Source organism: Lutjanus erythropterus, chromosome 17 (assembly GCF_056507025.1).
Source record: "Lutjanus erythropterus isolate fLutEry1 chromosome 17, fLutEry1.hap2, whole genome shotgun sequence".
Classification (NCBI taxonomy): Eukaryota; Metazoa; Chordata; class Actinopteri; order Lutjaniformes; family Lutjanidae; genus Lutjanus; species Lutjanus erythropterus.
Window position 1 is genome coordinate 24,197,204 of NC_139333.1, and position 18,255 is coordinate 24,215,458.

Genomic DNA, 18,255 nt, shown 5'->3' on the forward strand with positions numbered 1-18,255 from the left:
GATTGGTTTAAGTCCTGAAGATAAATTGACCTTTGCCATCTTGTGTTGATGGTCCGTTTACAATGCACGCTTCAGTAACAACTCATCCTTCCGTCATCATGCTTTGACCATTTTTGGTGTCCATGTGTTCTTGTGCTGTGTTGTAAATGTAAGTGTGTGTGTGTGTGCATGTGTGTGTTTTTTTAAACGGGGTGATTGTGAATCAATGACTTTGCCCAGAATAATTCAATAACTTCATGTTCATTTACATTTATAGCCTTAGCATCTCTAACTGCTCCACATGGAAAACACTGCAGAGTCCTCCGAGGCTGACGCCATGAATCAATGCCTCTTCTTTGTTTTCTTTCTTACGCAGGGCAGCGACAGCGAGTACGAGGTGGACCCCAACCGACAGAAGACCCACTCCTTCGTCAACCACTACATCAGCGACCCCACTTACTACAACTCCTGGCGGCGCCAGCAGAAAGGCATATCCCGTGCGCAGGCCTACAGCTACACCGAGTCCGAGTCGGGCGACCCGGATCACTGCGCCCCGCCGCCGCTGCCTCCTCTACCCCCACTGCCGCCCCAGCTCAGTTCGCCCAGCCCCCAGCCTCAGCAAGCCCAGGGCCAGCCCCAGGGCCAGGGCAGCCTGTTCAGGCCCAAAGGTAGCCGGACTCCCACCCCCTCCCAGCAGAGCTCCAACACCCCCAGCCAGCACAGCACCCTCTACAGGCCCCCCAGCAGCCTAGCCCCTGGCTCGAGGGCCCCAATCGCTGGCTTCTCCTCCTTTGTGTGAAAAATGTTGAAAAGGACACAAAAATTTCTGGAAATATCTACCCAACTTGTGTTGAAGGAGAACATAGCAACGCGCAGTCAGCTCAATCAAGTCATTTACGCCTTTCTTTCTTTTCATTACTTCTTTTTTTTTTTTTTAAATGTGTTGTCTTTAGCCAGCCTGGATACATGCAGAACAAGACTATGAGACTTTTGGGAGCACTTTTTTTATTGTTCAATGTGTGGAAGTGTGCCAGTGTAGACTTTGATTTCTCTCACCAGTTGATAAAATAATCTCTGCAACATCTATTCACTTTTAGTTTGCTATTTGATCTATTTGCATGACTTTAATCCCTCCCTTTTTTGTTACATTTCTTTGAAAACATTCAAATTCTAATCGCTTAGATTCTGTACAGGTCACATGAATCTTTGAAAACACACCACATATAAATATATACAGTATATTGTATATATATATATAAATATATATATAGTAGATGTACCTAGAAGACAAAATTAAGTCAACGCAGCGTCTGCGTTGATGGAGACTGAAATAACAATATGATGGAGCCATATTGTGGAAGTGAAAGGACAAGTGTTTGGACTGGATGAACTGGATGTAAAAACTAAAAAAAAGTAAGAACTGAAAGACAGACGTGGATGTGGAATTCATGCCAAATCGAACAAATTTTAATGTGTCGGCCGAGAGAGTATTTTTTTTTGGCAAAACAATCACGTGTTCCAATGGAAACAGCTCTCCGGCCTATAGCACACAAATACATAGAAAAGTCGGACAGCATTTGGCCACGGCGGGTCAAATGTCAATGACTGTGCTGTGCCTGAAGGATTCCTGCAGATATATGAAACGAGTGTATATCTGTTCAAGTGTTGAAGTCTGTGAGTGTGTTACAGCGGATCAAAGATGCCTTGATAGAGAAACACTTATTTATGATATCTGGCGCCGATTGCAAATGAACTGCTCACGGTGCCCTTGACTGTGGCATCGTAATGGCTGGCCTCGCGTTACGAGAGCCGCCTTTTAATCCTGACGGACGTGGGCTGTGAATAAATTTGCATACACAACCCATATTTTTTCACCCTTTGCTGGCTCACGTATACACGCATCAGTCTCATTCTGCATATGTCTACTGAAAATGCTTTGAAATCCAACCTGAGTGTCAAACTGACGCAGTTTGGGGACGTTCACATGAAGGCACAGCTGCTGGTTCTGCTAAAATGGTATCAGTGTGATTTTGATAAGAGGCAAATATTCTTTTTGTTCCCGTTTCCGCCCCCGCTGGTATAACTCTTCTCTGTCACTGAACACTATCACGGGGCAGCGCTGGGCCTGCGCCAAGAGATGATGTCATTGAATTGCCTCACCTCTTTCCCTTTTGTGTAATCAAACCACTCTGTACTATCTATTCAGGTGTGACTGTACTGTCCCAAATGCTAATGCGCGCGTGTATGTGTGTGTGTATGTGCGTGTGCATGTGTACGTGTGCGTGTGATTACACTTCTTGTGCGTAAGCTTTACAGATCATTCACTGTGCGTCTGGTTATAAAGAGATTGTCCTGCAGCAACTGTAAACCTGCCTGGAGTAACGCCACAGAACGGCCGGCAGCGTCCGGCCGCCTGTCAGGCGCACTCACAACGCTATAGTGAAGACTCAGTGGTGTGTTCTAGTTTCCATAGTTCAAAAAAAAAGGAAAAAAAAAAAAGTCATCTACTTTTACTATTTTTTTTTCTCTCTGTGGGGTGATTTCATTGTACGCAACAAAAGCTTATCATGCAGAATCTGAATGAATATATGATCACAAGTACATTTCTGAAATAAATTATTTTTGAATGTTAGCGGGTCTGGTACTCAATTGCAAACTGTGCAGGGGGGCCTGGATGAAAGGGACACATGAATGCAAGAAAGAAAGGGAATCATTTTCATGAGTGCTAATGGGGTAATTTCAAATCATATGGCTGTCGGAATCTAATCAAAACTACATTCATTCAGTAGCTCTCAAAATGCAAAATGTCTCTCCAATAATTTAAGTGTGAGTGAAGCAAAAAGAGCCAGATATAAAGTACACATGAAATAAAATAATGAGACAAAGACAAAGAGGTTAACTCTGTCACATAATAAATGAGAGAACACAGTAACCATGGGGAATATGATTAATAACAAAAAACAAAGACTAGGATAACACCTCCGTTTTGACTCTTTATTATTGCTACATAGAAGTTTCAGGCCATATGCCCTTCTTCAGTATTAGTACTATTCAGTATTAGCAATTTAACCATAAATATATGCAGGTGAGGTTATTTGTAAATGATCACTACTGGTACAAATGCATCCCAACAGAGGGGAGCATAACCATTCAGACAGAGTCTCATAAAATACAAATACTAGAGCATGACAAACTGAAAAAAAAACACAACACATAGAGTAATTAAACCATGATTCAGCCTTGTTGTATAGCTTAACTGGACCAACAAAAGTTGTGTGGTTTGCTTCTTGAATGAATTTAAAAAACTGTTCCAACAACGAGGTCCTTGGAGTCTTATGGAAAAGTGGGGAAAAGTTATGCTGAAGAAGGTGGGATGAAGATTACACACCAAAACAGCAGGTAAACTCTTACTTCAAGTCCAAATTCAGCTAAAGTAAGTTCTGGTTCTGGATTAAACTGCTGAGATCAATATAAAAGTAGGCCTGTATCACTTATTTTGTAACATTAGAAATTCAGCAACTTCAGCTATTAAATTTGACAGCTATCGTTTGACAGCTATTTAGCCTCTTTGGGCAACAGCTGATGTTTTTCCAGGCTCTCAGCATACATATAAAGGACATCCGGGCCAAGACTTCTGTTTGCGAGCACCGGTTGTTGGAGCATTTTGGCATCCCTCCTTTTATACCATCAGCACAGATTGTTCACCTTCATGCACCCAAAGCCAGCTCAAACGCAATTGGTCGATGCTCCTCCGACTACAAATGAAAGCTTCTAATAACAAAACCATGGCTCTTGCCTACACATTCTGCATTAATATGCAGATATGTGTTTGTAGAGATTATTGTTTAGGTGGATTTTACGGTCTTTAGCCCTGTTTGTATGGGACTATTATTACCTGGAGACCTGTAGTTACTTTTAATAATTGCCGAAGTTGTCTGTGATCTTAATCCCATGTGAATCGGCCATGTCCGTAATAATTACCTTAATTACATCATGCATCTCAGTAATTTGGGGTAGAAATTTGTTTTCTGTTGTCAGACAGCTGAACAAGTCTGAAAGCATATAGCATTGTATTCATTGTTTAAATGCTAAATAAATCGCTACTGTTAAATGTTTTAAAGGTTGCCTCAGAGGGGCAGAACCTCACAGGTGAGCAGTGGTCTGGAGTCTGATACACCGTCAAATTTATTCAAACTGGACCTCCTGGTTCTGAGCTCTTCTTTTCATTGACACCAGCATGCATTTGCATTCTTTTGACAAAGGGCTGTTTTCCATCTGAATGCGGCTTTAATTGGTATTTCCAGGTAAACATGAATGTCCGAAATATCCAGGGTGTTTCATGCCACAAAAAAGCACCTTCCTTTTAATGACTGGTCATAAACATATCAAAGGAGAACATGCAGAAATGTGAGCTGCTTTGTGCATAAACGCTTTCTGCGAGCACATAGGTGGGATCTGTTTATGCCTAATTAGTTGATGAAATTCCACATAACCTTGGTGTCACTCAGGGGCAGCACTAAATTGGATCGGGGCAGATTCTGTGAAATCCTGTTATCTGGTTACAAATGTCCCCTCATGACTTTTTCATCTTTCTCTGTGCTGCCTGATAACTGCAATTCATCACCTCATCTGTTCCTTGGTCGACTAAACTGCCTCAGTCGGCCCATTAAACTCATCAGGCTCCACATAAAGCAAGACTTGGATGTATTTAGGGCATAAGCAACGCGTTTGAGTTTGAAAAAAAGATGGCTGGACTAACAAACACGCCTTTGCATGACAGGAGCACATGTACAGTGTCAGATGGTGTTAGATGCTAATTGGATCACAGTCAACTTGATCCAGGGCTAACCTACTAAACACATAGGCAGGAGAAGAGAGGAGATTAAACGGGATGGGACAGAACAGGGAATTGGAGCGAGCGCGTCCAGAGCACTAATCTCTTTTTTGAAAACACATGGGAAATTTCCTTCCGACAAAAGAATCACAGGACAGGAGGCATTGCGCTCGCTGAAATGTTCATTTCCCTCTGTCTCTCTTTCTGTCTCCCTCAGGAAATGAATGACAGAAAAGAGTGAGCCGGTGGTCCCTGTTAAAAAGGGGAGCCCAAGGTACTAAATAGCCCTGATGAGCTTTGAGAACCCACAGTTGGAATATTAAAGGATTCAGACAGAAGGTGTAGTTCAAAGCAGTTTGAAACCCTGAATTTAATTGCCTCATTTGTGAGCTTCACTCGGGGTGGTTTGGGGATTTGAAGAGGATATACTGGCAGTTGGAGAAAGGATACTAATTTGAAAAAGGGGATGTTCCCTGAGTGCCTTTCATGAATGCCTTTCTAATGTACTGTTTGGTGGACGCTTAAATTTGTTCCTGACTTAATGTGCATTATGGGAAAAGAGCGCAAAAAATGACCGTAGCCATTTTGGTAAGTCCCTTTGCCCCAGCCAATCTCACTCTTACTTTTCTTCTAGTTTACATGTACACCAGCTTCCAAAGTGTGTTTCATCGACTGTTTTTAATTGTTTTCCAGGAAAACACTCTGAAATACCATTAAAAACCAACAGCGAATATCTACAAAGCAACTTTTTAGTCATTGTAGAAGACATGAAGCACAATACATTTCCAACAAATAACACTAAAACATTGATTTTGACTTCATGGAAACTTTAAGAAAGTTCAGTCTGTTGCTGCTTTGAACTGTTGAGTTCACTACAGAAGCAAGCTTATTGAAGTTAGGCAACCACTTATCGACAACAGAGCTATTGCATCACTGTTTGTGCAACCTCCAAACCCACCAGCTATTGTCTAGCAATAATTTAGCTTCAGGGGGCAACAGCCAGTGTTCTGGGGCTTCTGGTGTAGCCAGCAGATATCTGGATAATGGATCCGCAGGACAAGGCTTCCTCTTCCATGCACTGGTCACTGTTAACAGTCCAATTAGTGACTTGAGATGTGATAATGAACGACAGATGACATTTCGGCAAATGATAGCAAATGGGTTTTGAGACTGCATTTGGGCCAAGTTGAAGAGGATATACTGGCAGTTGGAGAAAGGATACTAATTTCAAAAGGGGGATGTTCCCTGAGTGCCTTTCATGAATGCCCTTCTAATGTACTGTTTTGTGGACGCTTAAATTTGTTCCTGACTTAATGTGCATTATGGGGAAGAGCGTAAAAATGACCATAGCCATTTTGTTAAGTCCCTTCGCCCTAGCCAGTCTCACTCTTACTTTTCTTCCAGTTTGGATGCACTCTATAGTTTCCACAGTGTGTGGTTCAAGCGAGATCTACTTAGGGATATGAGGCAACAGAACGTTGTGACATAAATTGGTGAAATTATTGGATGAAGTCATTTTTGGTCTCAATTATTTCAATCCCCTGCTGGTTTGTCCAGTTGACCGCTAGAAAAGAGAGTCCCTCATGTCCCAATTTCTTACTGTAGTCTTTCCAGGTTGTATGCATTATATAACACAAAGCCACACAAGGAAGCAATAATTGAATAGGAGGCCCGCCTCGGGGTAATGCGCTATCAAAGTTTTGTGTTCCTGCAAACCCTTGCTGAAGTTCTGAGGGGGCCAATCACAGCTTCCCATAAAACTCTGCGCCACTAATTGGTCCATCGTGCAATAATATAAGACCTGGTGATGGTATAGGTGGGCGAACGAGGCTTTAACAGACAGGTGGGCGTAACAAGAGTTAAAGTTCACACCTGAGGACCATATGACTGTCGTAACCACGCAGGCATAAGCTCATTTCTACACGACCTGATTTGCTTTGTGAGTGTGAAATTAAAGGCCGTTTTTAATGTAATCTGGAAATTGTCAAAAATAATTGCAGCAAAGAGCACAGAGTCTACCCTAATTATCTACATGGCTATGACTTAGTAATATTATAAATCAATATCTCTGGACCTTTAATTATAGTAATGGGATACTTTGCAGTACATTTGCCCTAATGCTATAAATCTTGAGGGGGAAGAGCATTAATGCCCGGTAAATTTTATGGACTCTGCTCACACTCAGACTGCACATTCCTAATATGTAGTGAGTATTTTGAATGAATTTGCTGTGAGCAGAATGTGCTCATGCTATGTCTGTATTTGCCTGTTGCTGCATACATGACAAAGATCGAGGTTGTTAGCATACTTGTAATTAGCTTGTAACCTGCCATTTTACTTTTAGCGCTAACATCTAAAAAGTTCCTATTATCAAATCTACTTTTATCTAAGAAAGAAAGCCCAAATACTACAATGAGGCACACACAGTCAGTTCTGTGTTGCAGGAATATGAATAATTTCCAAAGACGTAATAAAGCAATAGCAGTGGGTTCAAAGTGAAACACAGTTCTCCCATCCCCACAGACAGAACTGGAGCGCAGACATAAGTTCAATAAGTCCTGCTGTTCATCTTCACTGAAGTTCGCTTCAAGCTGTAAAAAATGAATATAAGCTTATTTGACTTTCTTCTTCAGTGTGTTGCAATAAATGTCTGTATGGTAAATATGAAGCCGAGGCCAAGAGACAGTTATCTTAGCTTAGCGTAAAGACAGAAAACAGGGGGAAAGAGCTAATCTGGCTTTGTCCAAAGGGAACTAAGTCCGCCCAATTAACACTTTGTTTAATTAAAGCTTCTACAAGGAACTCATATTGTGGTGATTTTGGAAACCAGTACAGACAAAAGCTCTGGTGTTTCCTCTGTCATTACCACAAAATCTAATGTTGAAAAAATAAAAATCATCAAAATAATAACAATAAAATTATCTAAAGAAAAGTGTCCTCCTTCAATAGTCACAACCTTCATGTATGTTTACAGTAGATGTAGCTGGCCATAAAGTAAAGTAACTTTTTTTTTTTGACTAATTTAGCTTATTGACACTAACATTATGACCTGCCCCTGAAATGGTTAATAAGGAGGCAGACATAAACAGGCGCAATAACCAACAAAACCAAGTAAGAGGAGAAAAATTAATAGAATATGTCAGCAACCAATAAAGTGTTTTTGTGATTCAGCTCCACACAGGGTGTTATTAAATTTATCTTCCATTCAGGTAAAACAGAGTCAGGCTGCTGTTATTGTGCATGTTGGGTCACTGGAAGGCTCTGCTACACTGAATAGGAACAGAACCTTAAAGGGATAGTTCACCCAAAAATGAAAATTAAGTTGTTGTCTACTCACCCTCATGTTGACTGAGGGACAGGTTTAGTTTTTTTAGTTCACAAAACACTGTGTGTAAGTGAATGGTGACCAGTTTTCAATGGTTACAAAAAGCAACAGACAACGTCTGTGTATTCCAAGTCTCCTAAAGCCCCAACATGCCAAGCTGACTTGAAAGATGTCATGTTTTTAGCCTAAATCTTCACTGTAGATCCTTAGCTTGGAGCCACTGGGGCTTTAGGAGACATGGATTATGCCAGACGAGCAGTATGGAGGCAGTTTAAGTTGTTGTTTTTTTGTTTGTTTTTTTCCTTTTGGTTGTTTTTTCCCAATTGAAAAATGGACACTATTCACTTACATTGTTTGGGAGATTCTGCAAACATTTTCCTGTTAAACTCCAGCAGTGTTTTGTGGACATAAAACTAAATTTGGCCTTAAATCGACACAAAAGTGAGTATCTGATGACTGAAACTATCCCTTTAATTAGTATCATTGGTAACACCTGCGTGTATTTCATATCAGTTTGGCCAAAAAGGTCTACCTTTCACATCCAGCCACCTTAGTAAGAAAGTGAATGATTTGGCAAAAGTTTGAACTACTTCTTTAAGTTTGTTGCTGCTGTTTATTCTTCACCGACCCGTCTGAAGATCTTATTTCATTGCCATTCGTCCTGGACTGAAGGCTTGGGCCTGGGAGCCCCGTCAAGTTGAAGTTGTGCCCCCTTTTGTTATGTGTTGTGGGTAAATGGGGCTCTGTCCCTTTAAACCTCAGCGGGAGGTGGTGCTCTCCTGCGCGCGAGGGGAGGGGAGAGGAGGGCCGCTTTGTGCGCCACACAGATGCAAACTAAACGGACACTGGAGCACCAAACGAGGGGACCGTCCTGCCGCAACTCTCCCGCTTCTCCCGCTGAGGAAACTAAAACTGAATTTGCAGTGACACAGAGGTTTCTCCTGCAGTTTATCTGTCCTCCCGTGTTCACCGAAAGTTGAGCGGAATATAACCTGAAACTTCCACATCGGCCGGGCCGCGCAGAAAGGTAACATTTCTTCCTCAAAGTGTTGAGCTGTGCTGTTTTGTTACACTTGTTTAGTCCAGCGGCGACTTTTGAAGTAAATGTTTGGCTGAAATCAGCGTGTCTGGTGTAGTTTACGACTCTGTGGGGGTCAGGGAACAGACGTAGGTTGAAGTACAGCCAACGGTGTGAAATCTGCATCTCATTTGAATGTCAAATCTGGCAGTCTGTCTCACCGAGCTCTTGGCTGTCCGTCCCCTCATGGACAACGAGCCTTCTGGCGTCTCCTGTGTCCTCCATCAGCCTAGTGAAGACAAGAAAGAAAACAAGAAGGGAAAGACATAGAATTATCACCACTTCAGATTAAAGGAGTCAAACGTGCTTTACAATGTAGTCTTTGTCTCCATGGCTTGTTTTATCTGCATCTGCATCTTTTTTTAATCTAGAGAAACTTCGATTTTCTCTTAGTAAGAAAAGTTTTTTTTTAATGCATTCAGGCCAAGAAGTTGTGCAAAGCTCCTCAAACTTTTTTAATATCAGGGGAAGCCCAAATGTAGAAGTGTTAGATTACTGAGCTGATTAAAATTTTTGGCACAGAGCGCCCATTTACAAAGAAATCTTTGTGTAACTGATTATGAAATTGCACAATTATCTGTATTAGAAGCCAAACCCACAATAGGATGATAAAAAAAGTAATTAAAGGGATAGTTCAGACTATTTGAAGGGGAAAACTTAAAATTCCTTTTTTTTGGACCACAAGATATAGAGCTGCAACAATTCATTGATTAGCAATAGATTCTTTAATTAATTGCCAACTATTTTGATAATTGATTTCCTGTTTTTGGTTTCTTTAGACAGTAAACTGAATATCTTTGGGCTGTGACCAAAGCTAAGACATTTGAAGAGGTCAACTTGGGTTTTTGGTAACAGTGATCGACATTTCACAATTTTCGGACACTTTATTGATCAGATAACTAATCGATTAATCAGGAAAATAATTTGTCACTAACGTTGCAGCCTTACAGAGAACCCATTTTGCAAAAAACCTTTTTGTAGTTGATTATTAAGTTATGTAATTATCCATTTTAGAGGCCAAAACCACAATAAGCTGATGAAAGGAGTCATTGAAAGGATAGTTCGGATCATTTGAAGAGGAAGCCAACTTCAAATAACCCTAGCTATCCTTATGGACAGGGTCAACTGAAAAACATTTTAGCCCCCTAAAAAAAGGTCCATCTAAAGAAAACAAAACAATATTAGTTCAACTGTACTCTATATTTAGACTGTTTTCACTGCTGAACTTGACACCAGACAGCCTTTTTCAAGAAAAGTTCTGTAAGCGAAGCATTGCTCTCTTGCTCAACCAGACTCCGTTGGCAAAATCAATAATTTTACCTCACAGTACAGGAGTTGCTGGTCTACCATCGCCTTGATCTCTCTCTCGTGTGACTTCAGAGAATCTGACTAATCTTTTAAAACGCCGAAGTCACACATTTTCTCAAACAAACCAACAAATTGAGCCAGCAGTAGAATAGCAACCCTCATGTTCTGTAAGGCAAAATTACCGATCTTGCCAGTGGAGTCTGGATATTTGGCTTACATGACAGCAGTTTCCCATTGGAAAAGGCTGTCTGGTGGCAAGATAAAGCAGTGAAAGTATTCTAAATATAGTGTACACTTAAAATCATATTGAATTTAAGCTGTCAAATGTATTGTGCTGCTGATCCTGTCAACAGCAGTACATTGCTTAGCTTCCTACACCGGTACTCCTGCTGCTTCTCCAAACTTGGGGTGTGCAGCCGCCATCTACTGTAGGTAATAGTTGGAATGGATAAATACCTCATATGACCCCATTTAAAAAAAAATCTGAACCATCCCTTTAACTGGGTTACATAAATATGAAAGTAAACTACCAATAACTTACTTATTCACTTCATAGATACCCACCCAACAGTGGAAAGTAGGTTGCAGAGTCTCAGATAAGTGTCCCAAATAACTATTTCCAGCTACGGGATGGGATATGCTTTAATCAGAGCAGGCAGATGGACTTATAAGCATCGGTTCTCTTTGCTGTGAGTTACGTAACATTAATACTCTGCTGTGGGAACGCAAAAAAAAAAAAAATCTCTGGGAATCTACCAACAAACTGCACGGCCACTTTCCCTTCATTCCTCACTCCCGGATTTGTCTGGCTTCCCGCGTCATTAGCGAGTTGTTCCTGTTTGTGTTTACAGACCTGGCGCTTGACTCTCGTGGTCATCATGCCTGATGAACTGGGTAATTTGCTCCAGGATTGCCACCGTGGCTGTGCGTACCTGCCCTGCCTCATTCATCATGCTCTGATTGGAGGCCGTATAGTGTGTGCTTGACTTTAACTGCACCGACCATAAAGGCTGCAGGTCCGTTTTATAACTCCGGTTTCATTATTCCTCGCTCATCGACAGCAATCAACCCCTTCGTTCTTGTTAAACCGCTGCTCTGGACAAAAGGAGGACATATTGACTGATGGGCTTGGCTTTGGTGTTGTCTTTGTATGACTTTTGCCCTCTGACCCCCTCCTACGCTTGCACACACAAACACACAACCACACCCTGACAACAGCCCTAAGGTCGGTCAGTGTTTGTCACTTTGCTTGATGAATCATTTACCCAACACTTCTCTGTAATGAAGAGAAATGAGGCAATTTGGGGGGGGGGGGGGGTGTCTAATTCTGTACCTTGAAGTTGACTGGAGAGATTTAGGCCAAGGTCAGCCCCTACCGTCTTGCCAGCAGCGCCACTTTTTCCCCCTGTGTCTTTTCCAGTAGCAAGAGTGCTGCACTATCGCACACACTTCAGGCCTTTCAGCTCCTCTTTGTACTGCTTCTCCAGAGCTGCCAGGCAGATATCTCTCCATCAAGATCTATTGTGCTCACAGTAGAGTCAGAGCGGAGGGGAGCCTGTGCCTGTGTCTGTGTGTGTGTCATCTCTGACTGTGCTTTTTTTTGCAATGGAGGCTATTTCAGTTTTCTCTCTGGAGGATACTGCCGCTGCTGCGTAGCGAGTGAGTGAAGAAACTGGCTACCTGCCCGTCTCTGACTGCACTGAGGTCATTACAGTTTTATACTGGAAGGAGGGCATGCGGCAGTGGGGGTTGGGGAGAGGCAGTTTGACTCATTTGCACTCCGTTTCTCATGAAAACACTAACTTCAGGCAGTTTGTTAAAGTGGAGGGCAACTAATTTCCTTGTGAATCAACATGGAGGCGGCATTTTATTGCTATGGGTCTGGTTAATGTATGGGGTATAAACTTTTCACTTTCTCTTATATGAGAAAAATCCAAATGAGGTAACTGGAATCAGATGTGATATCTTGCAATATATTGCATGTTGTTGTTGCTTCCCATGCCTTAGGAAATGCCTACATAAATTGTTTGTGGGTTCACTAATCCACCCACCTTTATCCCATGCTCCGCAGGAGGCCAGTAGGGAATGGTGGGAGAGGGGCTTGACGTTCTGTCTTCTGCATGGTTTTGTTGCAAATACATGACCTGCACAAAGGTCAAATAGTTGGAGAATTATTCTTGGCTCGTTCAGGGTTCAACATTGGCAAGTGGATCAGAAATCTGCTCACCCAAAATCAAATTTTACTTAATTTTTTGACAAGCCACGTGGGTGTGGTACTCCGTACTCGGGTCAATCGCGTTCTTCTGTTGAAGAGCAATCACACTTGAGTACGGTGTGAACAGCTTCATGTTTTCTGAAACATGATAGGCTGTGGTAATCAGTTTTGCAATTATCTGACTTGTCTCAGCGTTGATGTTTTGCACAAGCACCAGTTGAGGGCTTGTCGGCAGCTCTCTGAGCCACCATGCAATTTTTTTTTATAATTGATTTCATGATACATGCAAAGACTTGCAGTCGCGGTTCATCTTGTGTTGTGTTCAAAACCCCCAACCTCCAAATAGCAGTGTTGTTCTCTATCGTCACTGTTCTAACTGCATGAAAAGTAAGCTTTTAAAACTCAGATTTGATGCATATGGTGGGTTGTTCTTTATACCATGACAGTTTTCCTAAAACCAGATTTAGAAGATGCACTATATTGAACCGTAACCTCTGTATCGTGACTTGTATCGTATTGCCAGATTCTTGCCAGCATTTAATAGCTACAGATACAACGCCAAGGGCAATCCGCCCAGAGCAAATGGTCATTTTATTAGTCATCACTATAAATAGATCAACTTTGAATCATTCAGAATGGCAGCTGTAATGCGTAGGAAACTTTCCGTATTATTACATTACTGGAAGTGTTTCAGGGATGCACTCCAGAGCTCTGAAGCCGTGGACGCCCCCCAACTTCTGAGAAGTATTAATCACTTCAGAAGTGACGCATGTGTAATTTTTTTTCAGCTGTTGATACTGGAAAGCGTCGAGGCTTATGTTGAACTCCCTGAGGAGAGTTGTTTTGTCTCAGACAATTACAGGATTCACCCCGCCTGCCAAGAAAGCAGTGAGGCCTTTGAACTCTGAGGAGAAATCATGCTGAGGATGCTCAAGTAATCTTTGAACAGACTTTATACGGAAGCTAAATCCAAAGTTGCGCCAGCGTCTCCAGGCTTTTTCGCAGAGTATATTTAACTTTGAACTTGAAGCAAGAGAAACACATTAACCAGAGGTCCATCAATCAGTATCTGCAAAATAGAGGTTTGCCTGTGAAAGTGCCATCATTTAGTCCCGTGGTTCCCAACCTTTGTGACTCATGGTTCCTTAAAATAAGTGACGATGAGAGATTCTCTTCCCCTTGTCTTATTTGAAAAGTTTTTATAGACTAAATTATCCAGTAATCTACATGAAAAAGGAGATTTGAGGAAAACGTAAGCATAATTTGAGGTAGAAAAGTGCTATCCTATTCTGTTAATCATGTTGTGATCCCTTGTTAAGTTCATGATTGTTCTCTAGAAAGTTTATGTTATAATCTATTTTTATAGCAGTAGATGTATCTCCAAGGATCTCATGGAGCCACATATTTTGGGTGCTGAAAAGTTAAAGAGGTCAAAACTGTGTCAGCTGTTTAGGGCTATAAACCTCCTGAAAACCCATCGACATTTAGGATTCGGCACGCAGCTGTAACCCCGTCACTCAGGGAGAAACCCTAGCTGATTCTGGCAGAGTGACACCACAGGTCCTTTACCATCCCATTTAACAACAATATATCATGGCTGTTCCCAGAAAAAGGGGCCACTTTCTCTTTTACTTTTGTGCAACGACCCGTATGCACCTGTCAGTCAGTTGTTGAGATCTGTGCCTATTTTGGCTCCTGTCATTGTGGTGGAAAAATAACCAGTTCAACAGGAATCATTTTCCTGTGTAGAGTCACTTTCCCTCCCTCTTTGAAAACAACACAAGCTTGACTCCTAAACATGTGCTTCAAAATAACATATTATATAATAACATAAAATTTACTGTATTTAATATCACATCAAAGTCACTCTTCTGGCACCTGTCATGTTTATTTCTTGAACTGCATTGTTAAAAGCTGCAAAACCAGTTTGGATGATTATAATGCCTGAGATAAAGGCAGTTCCACTAAAGCCGAACGTGGCCAGCTTGGTGGGTTGTTCCCACGTTGCGAAAGTTTCCAAGCATCCTCTGTGGTTTCTGTTTTATGCAAGGACACCACAGAATAACATCATCTGTCATCAGCTGGCACACCTGTCCAGCTCACATCCTCTGGAATCCTCTCTTATTGCAGTTACGTGATTGCACAACGTATTGTGGAACATTGTGTCACACCTTTCGGTTTTGACTTGCTGACGAAGTCCGCCAGTGGCACTGATTTAAAGAAGCAGTAAAGCATTCTGCAGAGAGATAGCTGGTTGTTGAGATTAGTGGCTCCAAAACCTGAAAACGGAGCCAACAGGACGTGCAGAAGTCTACTTTTCTTTCAGGCCACTTGAATTTTAAATGCAATACTTTTGTTTTTGCTCCCAATTTTCAAGGGTATAAGTAAAAGCCTTTTCTAGGTCATAGGTTAAATTCTCTCATATTTTGTTCATTAATTTTTTAACATTCATGTTAGAGAGTACTTCCCAGCTGAGATAATCCATCTACCTGACAGGTGTGTCATATAGAGTCCCTTGGACTGGTCACAGTAAAAGGCCAATCTAAAATGTGCAGACAGTTTTCTACCAGGAGGGCAAAGTCATGGCCAGCCTACTCTGCCTTTGCTTGGCTTACCCTGATATTCTTACCCTAACCCTAACCAGTCACTCCTCATGCCTAAACTCAACCAACGAAGGCAACAAATAGGGAAATTAGGGAAAACCTGACATGCAACCAGCTGCGCAAGACCACTACAAAGACCAGTGTTTCAGTGTTGAAGTAGTACTGAAGTAGTGCAGCAAAGACCAAGATATCCTGACTTTTAGATGCCCACATATTTCAAACTATCAAAGATTGTAATGTAGGCTCTCTGCTGTACGTTTGTAGTCTTCAAGCGTAAGCTAGAGATAACCCCGATCACATCATCAGGGTTATCTTTTCAGACTTTGGAAAGCTCCCTTCAGAGCCACAGAAAACACTTTACAGTTGTTCTCAGGAAGAGTAAACTGATGTTAATATGTAAAATTAGTGAAGTTTTTTTTGAAAGCTGTAGAAAATCTTGTTCTTATTGGTCATGATAGAGACCTCATCTAGAAAGGATGTAACGATACCAAATACTCAAGGTACCGAAATACCATAATTTAAAAAGTCTGCAATACAATATTTATCAAAACAAAGAAAATACTGATGTAAAAACATGTCCTTTATAAAATAGCCGAATAAATCTGATGTGTGCAACATTTTTTGTTCATATAATAAAATCAAAGTAGCCAGCCATGATTTAAGCATGTGCAAAAAAAATGGCATGAATTGTAACTGGTAATGAATGCTTGAATTATGTATGTACAATTGCAGCAAAAACAGTGCATTATTTAAAATTCAATTTAATATTGTGGAAGCCATTGTCACAGTTCGTTTTTTTTTTTATTGCAGTATAGCAATATTAAATACATTGTTACATCCTTACTCATAAAAGATGAAAAATATGACAATATGACTCAAGTACCAGAATTTTTCCTCATGTTTTTATTTTTTTATAAAACCTTGAAAATTTCCTCTTCAACACCATACATTTCTGTCTCCACATGCAGGTGAATTAATTAGAAAATCTACAGTTTAGTTTGATAATGACCCAGCGGTTGATGTATGTTTAACTGATGCATTAGCTGAATCGTGTAAAAGAAACAGTATGATAGGAAACTCAGAGGAGCTGCCTACCATTGTTGTGCATTTCTTTTCAAATCCACTGTGCACGTGCAGTCACTGCTCCATCAGCCGTGTCATCTGTAGCAGCACTAATGCTGGCTTCAGTTAAACATTAACCACATATGATTGCATCAAGTTCCCCCCCCTCCACCCTTAGTCACTGCCACAATATTGCTTTTAACAGCGGGGCAGTGGTTGAGCAATACGCAGACTCAACTGGCTCAAACATCGAAAACACACATGACCGGTGGTGGTGTGCAGCTGGCCGCTCTGGTCCGGGCTTTGGCCTGTTTACAGTCCAGTGAGCTCTCATTGTTTTGCGGCTCAGTGTGGACACAGAAACAGGTGGTTTCTCTCTCAAGCATACATGCTGAAAAGACAAAAGAGGACTGTTGGTGTAACTGTGGTCACCTCTGTGCCCGCTAGCTGACAAACTCATGCCGGGAAACTAGTCCAGTGGCTGAACAGTCACATGAGCCATTGTGGGCCGTTATCGCAGTGGTCTGATGATCCTGTGAGAATCAGTGGCTTCCTTTATGAATAAAGACTCTCACATCTTCCTGCCCGAGCCTCCGGAGGATATTTCCAGGTCGCCATTTCCAGGTCCCGTGCTGTGAAAGGGACTGTGGTGAAAAGTTACAATACCTCGATAGATAAGCATCTGGTCTTTGTCTCTTTGTATTAAACAAATGTGAATCAACATAAATAGTGGGTGTTGTTCATGTGGGTCACCTCTAAGTCCCATCTTGTGTGTGTCTGCGAGCGTGTTCGTGCTTTTATCTGTTTTCTTTTACAGGTACGTGCGTGTGGTTTGGGTGTGCCGAAAGGGTTTGGTTGCCGTCTTCCTCTGTACGGCGTTGTTTTTTGTTCTTTCTCCTCCATTGTACTTTGTGTCACAGTGCTGGTTCCTTAGTCACAGAAAAGTTTTGTCTGCCATGTGGGAACCAGCAGGGTGTGAGTGTGTATGTGTGAGTGCGTGTTTATTTTTGAGCCGTACATTTGTGACTCAGCGATCCCTGATGACCCTTGAACCTATTGATGGCGGTTCGAGCGCAAACTGTTATTGGACTTTGTTAACACAGAGCCATTTGCATACACACCGTTGATACCCATGTAAACACAGCCACAACAGGCCGTCTGGACGTGCCTCCCTAATGAAAACTTCACGCTCGCAGCAGTAAGTTTCCAGGAAATCAAAGTTGTTGCTTCATTACCAAATCAAAGTAGCAAACCAAATCAAAGAAAGACGGGTTGCGGAAAGATGACACTGATGATACTTCAAAGGCTTTCCTGACATAATCAGGTGTTGATTTCCCGAAAGCTCTCAGGCTTTGGCACTTTTATCATCTGGCCAACTGATCTACAGTTTTCAGAAGAGCCATGTGTTATGTGATGTAAGTTGTCTTTTATGTTGTCTGATGTAACATGCCTTTGATATTTTATTTTGCATGGCTACAGCTAATGTTTATTTTCTTTATCAACATTTTTCCAATTAAGCTACGCTGGAAAAAGGGTCAAAAGTTCCCAGAGGTCAAGGCGTCATCTTCAGAATGCGTGTTTTATCCGACCCAGACTAACCCTAACGTCCACTTAATCTATTGAGGATATTAAACACAAAAAAACATCAAGTCTTCACATTTGACAAGCTGTTGGTTGAGTTTTTCAAAGTGGGGTTGTATGAGGTACTTTCAGTGTATTACCTGCAGTAGATGGCGGTTGGCAGGCACCCAATGTATATACTTGCCTAAAGCCAGTTTTACTTGCACCTGTACAAACTTGCCCTTGTTTTATTTATCAGCAATTTTCAAATAGGGCTGCACAGTCAATCGC

The 18,255-nt window shown here is 41.6% G+C and overlaps 2 protein-coding genes across 2 annotated transcripts in view; both read left to right on the top strand.

Moving 5' to 3' along the window:
* The window catches only part of sdk2b (sidekick cell adhesion molecule 2b), a 372,724-nt gene extending 370,113 nt beyond the window's left edge, over positions 1 to 2,611 (top strand). Inside the window, exon 46 of the mRNA XM_084740321.1 lies at positions 356 to 2,611. Coding sequence (XP_084596447.1) covers positions 356 to 778 — 423 coding nt within the window. The 3' untranslated portion in view covers positions 779 to 2,611. The remainder of the gene's footprint in view (positions 1 to 355) is intronic.
* A 6,335-nt stretch (positions 2,612 to 8,946) lies between these two features.
* cdc42ep4b (CDC42 effector protein (Rho GTPase binding) 4b) overlaps positions 8,947 to 18,255 on the top strand; it is a 44,262-nt gene continuing 34,953 nt past the window's right edge. The window contains exon 1 of the mRNA XM_084741346.1: positions 8,947 to 9,165. The gene's annotated coding sequence lies outside the window, so the exon portion shown is untranslated. The remainder of the gene's footprint in view (positions 9,166 to 18,255) is intronic.